This window comes from Taeniopygia guttata, chromosome 2 (genome assembly GCF_048771995.1).
Source record: "Taeniopygia guttata chromosome 2, bTaeGut7.mat, whole genome shotgun sequence".
Classification (NCBI taxonomy): domain Eukaryota; kingdom Metazoa; phylum Chordata; class Aves; order Passeriformes; family Estrildidae; genus Taeniopygia; species Taeniopygia guttata.
In genome coordinates, this window is record NC_133026.1 from 145008505 (window position 1) to 145022621 (window position 14117).

The following is a 14117-nucleotide window of genomic DNA, read 5'->3' on the forward strand; positions in this document are numbered from 1 at the left end:
ATGTTCTAAGATACTCAAAATCAGGAGGCTAAGGTTGCCTCTTCTGTTTAGTGCAAAAATTGGGAAGGTTTTCCAGCTTCATGCTGAACAAGAGGACAGGGAATGAGTAGTAGGTCTCTTAAAGGCTGTTGTAAGGAAGTCTGTGGGGTTTATTTCAACACATTACTTTTGGAATGTATTAAAGCCTTGGTGTGGTGATTGTAATTCAAGTTCGTGCTGTGCAGTACTGTTTTCAGCTCAAAAGATGAGAAATATTGGTTGGAGAGGTGCTGATTCAAAGAACTTTTAATCATCCCCTAGTAGGGCAGGGGATAAAGGAGTGCAGGGTAAAAGATGTATAATCTAAAGCACAATCAAGACTATTTTACTACAACAATAATGAGATTAAACTCTCATCAATTTAATCAAACTTAGAATTGGGTTCACCATCATGTGTACTCTGGATTTACAGAACTGCTGGAAGGAATGTGGGCAATTAGTCAGCATCTGGCACAGCAAACTTTTATGACTTGGATGTGTTGGGACAGTTTTAATATTTTTTAAGAATAGGTGTTCTTGAAATGTTTCTTCTAGGATAAATTCTGGGTTTTGGCACAGTGAAAATTTCCAAATAAACACTATGGAATGCTGATATTGTCAGTTTTTAGCCATTAAGGAAAACCTATTTTTTTTCTCTGAAATTCTGCTACAACTGACATGGCGTCCCCCTTTTCCTCTGGGAGCTTGTCTCTTACCAAAGCTTGACTGTGTTTCTTTAAAGGGGTCTTCATAAAATGCAAATGAATAAGTTGAGGTCTGTTTTTTGTAGTACCATCACTTTGATTTTTTTCTGATGTGAAACCAAAGGGAATTGGGCTGCCAGAGGAGATGGCCATCCAGCTCAGTGTTCTGTCTCCAGCAGTGGTCAAAAGCAGTGAGCTTTCAAGAGCTAAAAGGACAGGGGAAATATGTGAAGATGCTTAGCCTTCACTTTGACTTAAGAGCTTTCTGAGTTGAGAAGGGTGTGACTTTTCTAAGTCAACTGTGAAATTTTGAGAATTCACTGAGAAATATTCTTGCTATTGGGCTATGCTTCAGTAGCTGTACAACATGCTTGATTGAGTCAGTCTAAATTTTGATGTTTCCTTTTTGTAGATAGAAGGCAATAAAATTGCCCAAATAAAGTAACATCTATTGCTTCTATTGTATAATGTTAGTAATTTACAAACCCACTTGATTTAGGAGTATTTTAAAGGATAATGTAATTCTTTGAATATTTTCACTTTCAAAATGAATGTGGAAACTACTTCTAGTGTAGTTGCAGTGCAGTTCCATCAGTGTCCTGGTATCTTAAGCCATGATCATGTGGATATCCTTGAATGAGCCTTGCATTTCTCACTTTTTCTTCCATCCAAAGTAGGGAAAAGTTAGTACAAAATTATTTGGATATAATAGTGTGTTTGGTAAGACATCTGAATCTCAGGAAACAAAGGAGAAACTTCCTTAAGGATTTGCAGGCAAATCGACCTGGTTTGTTTCTCCTGATCTTGTGTAAAGGAAATATTGTCTTAAGGACAAATGCAGTAAACGTTTCTGTTTACTTTGAGGTTGACATTCATTCTTATATTTATTATATTGATTTACTACAGACAAATAGGGCATCACTTTTCTCAGCATTAAACACAAGTATTTTTATTGGCTTAGCTGAAGGAGCTGGAATCCTGGATTGTAGTTCTGCCCCAGGAAGATGAATTCTAACTGAAGAATAATATGAAACAATTCTACTTTGTCATTATCTGATGTATCTACCACTGTTATTTGGGGAATTAACTGAGGACTAATCATTGCTTAGATCTCTGCTATGATTAAGTCTAAAGAAAAAAATCCATCCATGCAGTTACTACTGCATGCAGTTAAATTCCTGTTGCATTAGCTGCATCCTTGGTCTGAGAACATGAGATTTTAATCTCTAGCATTATGGGAAGCTTTAATCAAATGTTTATTTACTGTTTGTGATCTAGAAAATGGCATTGCTTCATATAGCCAAGCAGTGCAGAATGTAATCTAAGGATTAAGAAAAGGCAAATCTTCCTATCCATTTGACCTTGAAAATCTGATTGGATTTCCTCTGTGATCTGGCATGATTTTTCCCTAATTATTTAAAGCTTGATGTGAGTGATATTTCAAGAGCTGCACAGATATGGATAAAATTCTAATGCTTAGTTGTATTTCCTGTTCATCTTAGATTTCAAGTACAAAGAAATAAAAAAAAAGTAAAATCTGAGATAAAATGTGATTGACGGACTGGACTTTGTTCATACAAAACTAAAGTCTTTTACAATAGCAATGAAGAGGCAGAAAGTCTTAAATCAGTTTGATTAACATTAGACCATAACAGGAAAAAAAATCACTTAATCTTACTTTGTACTGCTTTGGCAATGGGCTATGGCTGTTTGTTAGCAAAGTAATTTGTCTTTAAAACAAATGGGGAAAATTGTGATCCATTTTGCTGAGAGCTGATTTGCAGCCTCTTAATGGGCTTCAGTAGCTTCTTCAAGCAAAAAGAAAGTTGTTTAAACAGTGCAAGAAAAAGAATAAAGGGTTTTTACTTAAAATGTTCAATAAAGTGTGTAGACACTTAGGCTAGGAAAACTGATTTTTGCAGTAAGTAATGTGTTTCTTTTAATAATTACTTTAGTGACTTGTAGTTCAGTATCTACTAGAACAAGAAGAGAACGGTCTTTTATGTTTTTTATCAACTCAAAGTAGTCTCATATTATGAGCATATTTAGCATTAATCACATTGTTGCAACCAAGTCCTTCAAATACCAATTCAAATAACTTTTCTAAGCTAAAGTATTTAGGAAATACAATTAGCACTGTATTGATCTCTTAAGGAATTTATACAGCTGGCTCAACTGAAGAATGGTACTGAAGTAGATAGAACTCTGTTCTTAACTCTTCAACTGCATTATAAGTGCATCTGAGGTGTCTAAAACAACTCATTTCCAGGTGTAATATTTCTTGGCAATTTCTAGGAAGTTCCTTAAGCCACTGCTGATTAATAAACTTGTGGCTCTCACTTTCAGGTGGGCAGGGGGATTGCAGTGCATGCCATGCTGTGCCTTTGGGGATAACAGCATATGACTCAACATGAGAAAACAAAATTTTAGCTTTACTAGTTCATACAAACTTGGTGGGCTTTGATGTTGAAGTTGCTTTTATTTTGTAAATTTAGGTTCTTCAGGAAAAAGTCCTTTACTGTGACAGTAATTGCAGTGACTGAGAACTCATAAATGTCTTGCATCAGGCTGGGCTCAATTGAACTACCTGGGGGGTCTTGATGTAGTGCTCTGTCACAAAAAATACAGCAAAATGCATAAATTGAATTTTAAATTTAATGGAGTTTAACTGTGCTTTTCTGACTTAGAAAAAAATTTAGTCCTAATATTTAATGATATTTGGAAACTTTGACTTCTAAAAGATAAGTCACCTGATTTCCAAGTGGGAACACCACACCCTATAAAATTTTAGTCTTAATTTCACCTGGAAATGAGTTCCAAATTAAATTGATGTAACTTTACATTTGTTTAATTGCTCATAATTCCCTAGTCTGTAATGTGGCATTTCCAAATTTCCATTTTTACCTGGATTTTGACTATTGAAATGTCCTTCAGTTGTTGTTAGCTGGTGGGACAATGATGCTGGAGGCTTTTTTTACTGAGCATGATGAAACAAAGGACATGCTGGAGCAAGGTTGTTTTGTTAGAGCTTCTCCAGAATTTTTACATTGCTACAATCCATAGGAATCGGAATCTTTTACAGATTTGACAAGAAGTTTTGAGAGTACAGCTGGGGAATTCTTTTCCTTCAAGAAGCCTTCAGATAGTCTGAGGAAGCCTTCAGATAGTCTGAGGCTGGTTTGACTCCCTTAGTTTTCAGGGATTGAACAGTAACTTGAATAAATTATTTCCTTTTTTGTGTTAGTGAAGTTAAAACTTACATGGAAGATAAGTTTCAGTTATTAAAAAAGACGTTGGCATCTTAATTTCTGTGGTGGTAGATGGAAATGGACTGGTATTCATTAAACAAATCTGCTAATAATGCATGGATTTTTGTTTGTAGTTAGAAATTTGTTAGTCTGTTTTTCATTGGACCTAATTTCAAACCAGATTGTCTTTGAAAGTGTACTAAAGGCTGGTTTCTCCTTTATTTTTGACTGGTTTCTTTGCATTCAAGTTTTTATTACAATCTCCTGTGGGCCTAAGATCACATTCCCATTAAAGAAACTCCAAGGTCTTGATGAATGTCCTTAATTTCTGGTGGTCAGGTAGAGTAGAAGGTTCTTTCTTGTAACAGATTAACAAGATATATGGAGATATTTGTGGAGGACAAGTGCTACATTGCCACAGAAGAACTCTGGCACTTGTGAAATGGGTTGGATTTTGGTGCATGCTAACATTGCAGCCCCCAGCATGATGGACCAAATCCAGCAAATATCTCAAGAAGTGCTTCACTTCATCTCCCTGTGTGCTCCTCATGAATCCTCTCTGGTGAAATGAAATCTGCAGCTTTTCATTAGCACACTGGAGAGTCAATATTTGGAGAAAAGTACAATCAAGAGTCAGTTTTGTGTGTACCTTTGGAACAAATAGTCATGCAAGCCAGGGCCTGAACTTCTAAATCCCATTCCTAATAATTCCATTGTTGGTATAACACTCATCTCAGATTTTTGGGTATAGTCTATGTGCCTCAATTACATTTCTGAAATTCTGAAAGATTAACTTGACATTTGTTCATAAATGCACTGTAGAAAAGCCACCATTAAAACTGATACTTTATTTATAGAAGAGGAATCAAATTGTTGAATATTAAACTATGTTATGTGTTTTAATTTATACATGCTCAAAACTATCCAGGCATGGTTTTCACTACTTGAGCCATATAAAAAAATGTATCCTAAGTGTTAAGTGAGTACAGTGTTTGCAATGCTAGTTCAAGGTGCTGGTATAAACATGAATATACAAAAAAGGGAAACATGCTTTACTCTATTTGCCTTATATAACCAATTACACGTATTGATTATGCAGTATGTCATAAGTATGCCATACAGTATGAGCTTTGAAATTTATGTATACTGAATTTGAAGATTCTCAGCTTTTAGATTGTTGCATTAAATTGAAAAAATAACTTTTTTTTTAACAGAAATTGAAAAATTCCAAAAAGGAGAAGGAAAGGAAGAAGAAAAGTATATTGATGTAGTCATCAATAAGAATATGAAGTTGGGACAAAAAGTTCTGATTCCAGTAAAACAATTCCCTAAGGTAAGATAAATTTTCATATTTGATAAATTTAAATTCTTCTAAAAGATACTTCACTAATATCTTAAATATTCTTTAATGTAACATTTACAACTATTACCAGTCACCACTGTTACTCTTCTGCAATCTGTTCTGTAGGAACTCAAAGGTAGAAGTGATTCTTGTTGGAATAAATGTGCAGGAAAGTGGTGCTGGTCACAAAATGGTATATTGAGAGCAGTAATTGAACCATATTTTTGGGATAGCAGTATCCTCCTCTTCAGAATACCAAAAGGGAAAACAAATTTTGAATTTGAGTCTGATGCCCGGCTTTGAAACTTTCTCATTGTAGCTGGAAGTGCACCTTAAAATGCACAATTAAGGAACTAATTGTGTAAATTTTCTTCTCATCCTCTTAAGTTTCAACCATTGTTATTCTTGAATGAATTATAGCTTGACTGCTAAATTATGCAGTCTGTTCTGGAGGGGTAGAGACTGTTTCATTAATATCTTTGCCCACCATGAATTCTTAACACTTCTTTACTGCCAAGTATTATCCTGCACTAAAATATTGCTGCCTGGAAGCATTTATGCAACATTCACTAGGCTGTGGAACTTTATTATTTTGGTGCTGCTTAAAATTTTAAGGTTAATGTTATGACAGTCAGATTAGCATTTTTTAATTTGCTTGAAATGGCTTTTTCTTCCTACTAGAAATTGCAAGACTATCTGGTTCATGGAGGAAAAAAAGTCACTATTCTTCCCTGTTTAGGAAAACCTTTAATAATTTTTTTTCTGCACAGTATCAGTGTTTTTTTTATGGGCCTGTGCAAGATAACTTGCAGGGATTTCTTTGCTCCTGTTCAAAGTTTCAGGAAATATTCCTTGAGTGAGTGCAAGGCTGCACATCATGTGGGCATCCCTTTGGAACCCTGACTTAAGTCATCTTTATAGCTAAGTAGAGCTATATACAAGCATGCAGAAACATGAAAATGAGAAGGTAAAATAGAGGAACCCCTTACTCCATGGTCAGTGTTTGCTAACAGGACATTTTTCTTCTAAATGTTGAGATGTAGATACTTGAGCTCAGGGACAAGAAAGGCAAACTGACTATTAAAAAGGGAAACACTGCCTTCTGAAAGATACTTCTGCTTCTTTATCTAGTGTCAACTTTCCTTATAGGACTAAACACTGAAATTATTTAGGATAGCTAGTAGGAAAGCTCTTGCCATATTTTGAATGGCTAGAGATGTTCTGCTTTTTGATTCTGGCCCATAATGACACTGAACTGGAATAAAGCCTCATGTGTGCTATGGAAAGAAGCCTGAACTTATGTCTAGGCAGGTCCAGGGTGCAAAATAAAACAGCTGTGCAGAACAGACATGTTATGTGAGTTCTTTAATCTCCGCTAGGACTGCTCCACAGAAAGGAAAATATTGGTGCCTCTATTCACATAAATCTCTTCTTCCTGAGTGAATAAAATCCTAGATACATATTGCCCCAGTATTTGGGGGCTCAACTTCTCTCAGAAATTTCCATTTTATTGCTTATAGATGGATATTTGATAAAGGTTTCTCATTAAAGATTCTGTAGACTCAAAATGAACTAAAATTTCTCACTGTATAGGAGTATTCTGGGAGGTGAGTATCAGTTCAGAATTATAATAGGTACTCCTGATACCTCTGAAAAGCCCCTGCCATAAACCACAGCGAGTCACTGCAATTTGCTATCACTTGGTATTAGAACCAGGCTTTTGGTTTTATTTTTGAGATTTAATAAATTACAATACATTGTATGAAGTGACATAACTCCAACATGGCAAACTAAGAACTTTATCCTGGCATACTGTAGTCTGCAGTAAATGACATGAGTTTTAGATGCCTGTCCATGGAAGAACAAAGTCATTCTGCATCAATACATTTTTGAATTGCTAGGCCTATTTCTCTTTCATGTGTTCAGAGGAATGCTCAGAAGTTAGAGATGCTTTGTCAAGATTTGTGGGATAGATTTGGGGTTGTTCCAATCATCTTGGTTCCTCTGAACTGTATGTAGAGTACCTGTGTTGGATGTTTATCCATGTTGTCTGACTGGTGACAGATAAGGTGGCTTCACAAGCTGTGCATGACAAAACTGGTGAACTCCTTTAACAGGGTTACAGGGGAAAAAACAAGTGATGTCATCTACATGGATTTGTATAAAGCATTTGACACTGTCCCATGTGTCACTCTTGCCTCTGAACTGCAGAGACAGGGCTGTGGTGGATGGATGGCTTGGTGGAGAAGGAATTGGCTGGATGGTCACACTCAGAGTTGTGGTCATTGGTTCAGTGTCCAAGTGGTGATCAAGGATGAGTTCCTTGGGGACTGGTACAGGGGCTTGGAGCAGCAGTCAGTATTTGACATCTTCATTGGTGACATGGACAGTGACACTGAGTGCACCCTCTGTAAGTTCACTGACCCAGCTTTGTGGTGCGGTTGACACACACTGGAGGGACAGGATGGCATCCAGAGGGACCTTGAGAGATTGGAGAGGTGGGGCTGAGCAAAGCTTGTGAAGTTCAGCAGGGCCAAGTCAAGGTGATCTCTGTGAGTTGGGACAATTCCAGACACAAATACAGGCTGGGCAGAGAATGGACCAAGAGCAGCCCTGAGGAGAACGACTTGAGATGTTGGTGGAAGAGAAGCTCAACATGATCCCAAAATGTGCTCTTGCAGCCCTGAAACCAGAGGTGTCCTGGGCTGCATCCAAAGCCCTGTGGGCAGCAGGTGAGGGAGGGAATTCTTCCTCTCTGCTCTGGTGAGACCCCACCTGCAGTGCTGCATCCAGCTCTGGGGTCACCAGAGCTTAGGACATGGACCTGTTGGAATGAGTCTAGAGGAGGTCATGAAGATGACTGGGGCTGGAGGCACCTCTGCTAGGAATATGGGATGAGAGAGTTGGAGAAGGCTCCAGGGAGACCTTACAGTATCTTCCAGTACCTAAAGGGGGCTAACAAGAGAGCTGGAATTGGACTTCTTACAAGGTGTGAAGTGATTGGACAAGTGGGGATGGGTTTAAATTGAAAGAGGAGAGATTTAGATTAGATAGTAGGAATAATTCTTCACTAAAAGAGCAGTGAGGCTTCTGGTATAGTTGCCCAGAAAGGTTGTGGATGCTTCATCCTTGGAAGTGTTCAAGGCCAGGCTGGATGGGGCTTTGAGACACCTGATTGAGTAGGTGTCCCTGCCCATATCAAGGAGTTTAGAACTGGATGATCTTTAAGGTACCTTCCATCCTGTACTTTCCTGTGATTCTCTTCTGCAGAACTTACCAAAAAATATTGTGGTCCTCATAAAAGCATGAAATTGTGTTTTGCATAAATGCTCTGTGCCTCTGCGCTGCTGTTCTCTGTGTATGTGTGCAGTTTCCTAGGCCATTTTACCTGTGGTAGGTGTTGGTATTGCTGCAAATGTGTTGTTGGTAGAAAATAGCAAGGCAGTATTACTCAGAAAAATGATTAAAAAAATTGTTTCTCATGTTTGAGTTTTCTTTCTACTGGTCAGTTTTGGTGAACAGTGATTCTGATCAATAAATTCCAGACCTAAATATGGATGAAATCTGTGGAAAAAAAAAAAATCTTCAGCATGTAGTATTGAATTTACAGTTCTGCTATCATTCTGGAATGTTTGCCTGCCATCCACACTAATGCTGTTTCCTATTTTGCAAGATCCTGAGCAAAGACATCTCAATTTTTTCAGGATATGTAGTCTTTTTGGGGTTAGTGATGTGAGAATCTGCTGTTTAAAGCTGACAAAATTATTATAATAATTGATAAATCTCTCAAACAGGCATTGGGTTACAGTTTGGGTTTAATCTAACTAACTTTGGTAACCAGGAAGTAGTGAGAAAAACAAAGTTTGATTCAACTTCATTAACAGAATATTCCCCTAAATAAACAATCTGGCTGTTAAACTAGATTAAAAAAAAAAAAAACCACACCTGAAGTTATTAAAATTGCTAAATCCTTAACAGTGTTAAATAGATGAAAATTAAAATAACCACAAATATAAGTGATTTTTGACAACAGAAACTATTCCTTTGCTTGTATTTGTAAGGGATGACTCTGGAAAAGAAAGATGCCTCTGCTCTTTACGTATATTGATATTTAATTAATCCTATCCTAGTGTTCTGTTATAAAAGAGGTCTGTGAACCAAAACAACCCATCAGTGCCCTGCCCCCAAGCAGGACAGCTTGCTAGACCTGAAAAGTATATTACATTGCCTTTTCCTTCTTTAAAACTTTCCTGTAACTCTGATTCCTTGAATAAATCATAATAGCCTCAGCACAGGTCAGGCAGTCCAGGCTCTGATCAGATCAGCCTGGCATGGTAATGCTTGCTCACATTTCCTGTCCTGTCAGATCCATTCTCATGAGCCCATGGCTGGGTCCTGTGCAATTACCTCTGACAGCCCTGGAAGGTGACAGGTTAAGTGCAGCAGAAGCTCTTCAACTGAAGTGCAGAGCAGCTGGGTTTCTGTTGGAAAATAACCTGGCAGACCTCATGTTCAAAAGTATATATTGCACTTTTTTGGGCATCTTTGCTTGCCCTGAAAAATGATGAGTTTTTGGTCTTTTGCTTAGTGCAGAAATAGTTGAGTGTTCCTGGTGATGTGCTTTACTGGCCTCCTCTAAGAGCTCTTGGTTCTTCCTGTGATACTCTGTAGTCATATCCCTTACCCTCTCTCTTATTCAACCCTTGGTGGTGTTAGTTAACATGCTTGATCTTATGCTACAGATAGTTGGTCTGAATGGTTTTTTTTCATTTTTGGACCTTTATGGAAGGTGATGGAATAACCAAGACAACCTGAATTTTGTCTGTGCTATGTAATAACTCAAGATGGTTAGTCCCAGTTATATTCAGTTTCTCCTTGGGGCTGGTTGTGCATTTTAGTAACTTTCCTTGTGTTATGTACAGACTCCAGTAAAAAGGTCCCTGATTTAATGTCTTTTGATATGGTGACAGATAGTCTTACCTGGTAAGACAAAATATTATGGAAACTCCTCTATAGATTGCAGGCCCAGTCATACCTTTTCAAAATATGATTGTGCAGAGGCTTAGAGTTTTTTGATTTAGTCCAGCCCTGCAGATGCCTCCAAAAAGCCTGAAATGCTGTGGTATGGAAATTAATCTGAGGTATTTAGGTGAAGATTGAGTAAGCTTTGGTAATGCTGTCTGCAATCCTGTTGTAACTGGGACATCTACTACCAGTGAGGATTAACAAGTTCGGGCTTTTTATGCAGCTTTATAGGGAAAGGGCCAGCTTTTTGAGGTAGAACTGATAAATCAAGTTACCTATAGAAAGGAGTCCATGTGATGCTGCGTGTCTAAACTGTAGGTAGTAGAATAAGATCTTGTCAGCTTAGGGCACTAAGGTTAGAGTGACTTGCTCTTTGATCTGCTGAATACCTCAACTGACTCTGGGTTGTGTGTGAGAATCTGATGCTTAAACCTGTATTTCTGTTGTGTTTTGTGCTTGAAAATAATCTTCAAACTTTCACAGACTTAAAGGCATAAAAGGTAATCTGACCACTCAAGGAAGGTACTGATGTAGTTGTGGAGGGATTCTGGATCTGTCCCAACTCTGCTGTGAAGAGCCATCACGTGTGAAAGGTGTCTCAGAGCTTGCTTGTGTACTTGTGAGGCAGGAAGGTGCCATCCCCCTCCCATACATTTAATGAATATGCATTGTGAAGTCGTTTAGTCTCAGAACCTGATTTTGCTTTGACACTTTGCTGAACTTGGGTGTTCTGAATTAAAATAGTGAAAAACATAGTTTCCATTGATGGCAAATGGAATCGTGATGGCTTTCCATGAGATGGATCAAAACTGTGGAGAATAATTATTTCTATTTTGACAGGCTAGCTTCTTAAAAATTTCTCATAGATCTACACTTAAGTACTGGGTAAATCTCAGAAGTTAGGAAGAAATGGTCTGTTTTTCCCTAAAGTGATACTTTACATATATTTTCTCAAAAGTTACTGACTTGTGGGACTGGTATCCATTTAAGCTTTTTAGCTCAACTTTTAAAGTGAAAATACCTGTTTTAAAATAGCATTGTCATATACAATATATCTGCCACTGTTATGTAATAAGTCGTGGAGAGATTAATATTTTAATCACATGACTAGTTAGAAGGCAATTTTTCATAATAGCTCATTTCTTAAAGCAGAAATGAGAAAATGTCATTGCATAACCAGAAGTAATGTGGAGGAACAAGCATCAGTAGTAATAGCAGAGATAACTTTTGAGCAACTTTGTAGTAAAATTGACCAGGCTTTCTGCTATGAATAAATGTTTAAAGACTTTTTACTATGTTACATGAAGGAGAGTAGTTTGTGGTGTAACATTGATGCTAGAAGCACTTACCTTTCTACAAAAACTTTATCTTTCTGGGAGGAATAGGAAAAACCTTGAAGTTTGCCTTGTTTCAGGTCATTCTAAGGGAAAGTGCTCTGAATCTTAAATATTTTTTTTTTTTCTGGTGGCCCTGTCACACAGAAAGCATTGCAGAAAACTAATATGTCAAGAAAGCTTTCTATGGCTTTAATAACAATGGAGAGCTTAAAGCTTTACAGGAAAGCATTTGGTCAAGCATTTATACTTTCACTAAGTGTTTTAAGCTGGATGAACCATTCTTAGCAGACTTGCCTTGGTTGGGGATAAACAAGGATTACTTTTTCTATTACATCCCCTTTCCTGTAATATATACATTTAAAAATGCTGTAGCACTGGCATTAGATTTTTTTTATGTTAAAATTTATACAGTAGATCAAATAGTTCTGAAGAGATTATCATGTTCTTTGAATGTTCTTTGTATCTGTGTTTCTCCTGAAAGGTTTTCAGGGAATAATTTCAAGCAGTGGTGTGGTAAGAAAACAAATCTCTAGACAACTGTTCATGTTTTGATTTGGTGATTTTCAAGAAATGGGTGCTACACAGTGATGCCCATAATTTCCACTGTATGGTAACTGAAAAAAATGCTTTTTAAAATGAGGGTTTATGAACAGCTAAGAAAGGACACAATTTTGAAGCAGAAGCCTTATAACTAATTTTTTTCATTGTTTCTATTGTGAAACATGTTTTATATTTAAGATGTATTTTAAACTGGAGATTTTTGTTACAGACTTTAGGAGAATCTGTAAAAGGGAAACAGATACACTTCAGTACAGTTAACCAGTATTTGGCAGCTAATGGATGCCATGGTCTAGAGAAAAATCCTGTTTCCCAGGAAGTTGTGGAAGGGCTGTTGCACTGCATGGTGTATCTTTACCCACAAAGTAAACCAGAGGTTCAGGAGGATGTCCTGTCAGTGATTTCAGATTTTAGGAATAAGAACACCTCTCAAATCTTCCATCCTTTTGCTCAAACTAATGTATTATTGGACGATATTTTGTTCAGAGGGTACCATTTATCAGCAGCAGAATATTATTTGGTTAGAAGTTTAGCTATGTTTTTAGCTAATTTTTCCCATTTTATCTAATTGTTTCCTCCCATGTCTGTTTATCTGAGTCTTAATACTATTTTTGCAAAGATGTCTATAATTGAGATATCATATTTGTCAAATCCTTCAGGGCTGGTCTAGAAGCAAATTTGAGTTGGGGACTTTATCTCCTCTTTTATATGCCATTTTCCATAGTTTACTGGTACTTAGCTAATACATGAGAAGCTGTCTTAGTGCAGAGAAAATTCCCGACTTGGCAAAGGTGAAGCAGCACAGAATAACATTTGTGGTTGAATCTTAAGAGTTCATCTCTCCTGTAGAACTGAAAACTTCACCAGCTTTCACTGGAATATAGTGTGACTGCTTTAATACAGTGTTAAGCTGAAGTTGGTGAAGGTAAGGACAATTTTTGGTATTTACAGCAGTTTTGAGGTGATTGTGCTGTTTGGGAGGGGCAAGTAAAGAGGGGAGTCTGGCATTTCTGATTCTAATCCAGCACTAGTGAACGTGATTGGTCTGAGCCAGGCAGAGCTGCTCAGATGTCTGTATCTAATTCAGAGATAGTTTATAACCTTTGAGTTCAATAATAAATCTGAATTTATTCTTTGTTCATGTGATCTTGGGGCAAATAAACCCTAAATGTAGAACATGGGAAGCACCCATGCAACTTGTATGTGAGAAATCTTGTGTGAGAGCTAACCTGGATCTGCCAGGCTTACCTGCTTCTGTAACACCAGCAGATAAACAGGATTTGCTAAATTTGTAAGTAAAATTTTTTACTGTGTGCTGGATTTGTACCTTTAGGTTTGAATCATTCTATTATTTGATTGAAAGCAGTGTATGAGGAGTAATAGTAACTTAGTGACTGATACTTTGAGTGTTTCTATATCTATGAAATATCTCAAAATAAGCCTTTGATCAGATGTTTCCAATTTGAAAGGGAGATAAACCAATAGTTTGAACAAAATGCAGTAGCTGGTCAAAGTAAATAATCTGTTTTCTACTTAAAAGATTCACTCAATATCATAAATGGGTTTTATTTGTGGAATAATCAACTGAAATGTTCCAAAGCCTTTCAATTTTATTATGTGGTAGCAAAAATGCTTTGTGTGTTTCAAGCCATATTTTACTAACTTTTGTTTGTGCTTTTAAGCTACACCTAGAAGTATTGTGCTTTTAAATCAGCAGAATTTCAGACTTGCAACACAAGTTTCTAATGCTTCAGACTTGTCAAATCAAATATTTGGAGCCTCAATGCACAGAAAAGAATAGTTCAGTGGATCTCAGGATACAGACAATACATTTTCATGGTCATTAAATGTGTCTAGAACATGTCATCCATGCAGTCCTTGTATG

At 37.0% G+C, this 14117-nt stretch overlaps 1 protein-coding gene across 2 annotated transcripts in view; it reads left to right on the forward strand.

Moving 5' to 3' along the window:
- KHDRBS3 (KH RNA binding domain containing, signal transduction associated 3) overlaps positions 1-14117 on the forward strand; it is an 89502-nt gene that overhangs the window by 21123 nt on the left and 54262 nt on the right. For both annotated transcript variants that reach the window (XR_005979284.2, XM_002190094.6), the window contains exon 2: positions 5185-5303. Coding sequence is in view for 1 of the 2 variants with exons in the window: in XM_002190094.6 (XP_002190130.2) it covers positions 5185-5303 (119 nt within the window). In the remaining variant the exon portion in view is untranslated. The remainder of the gene's footprint in view (positions 1-5184; positions 5304-14117) is intronic.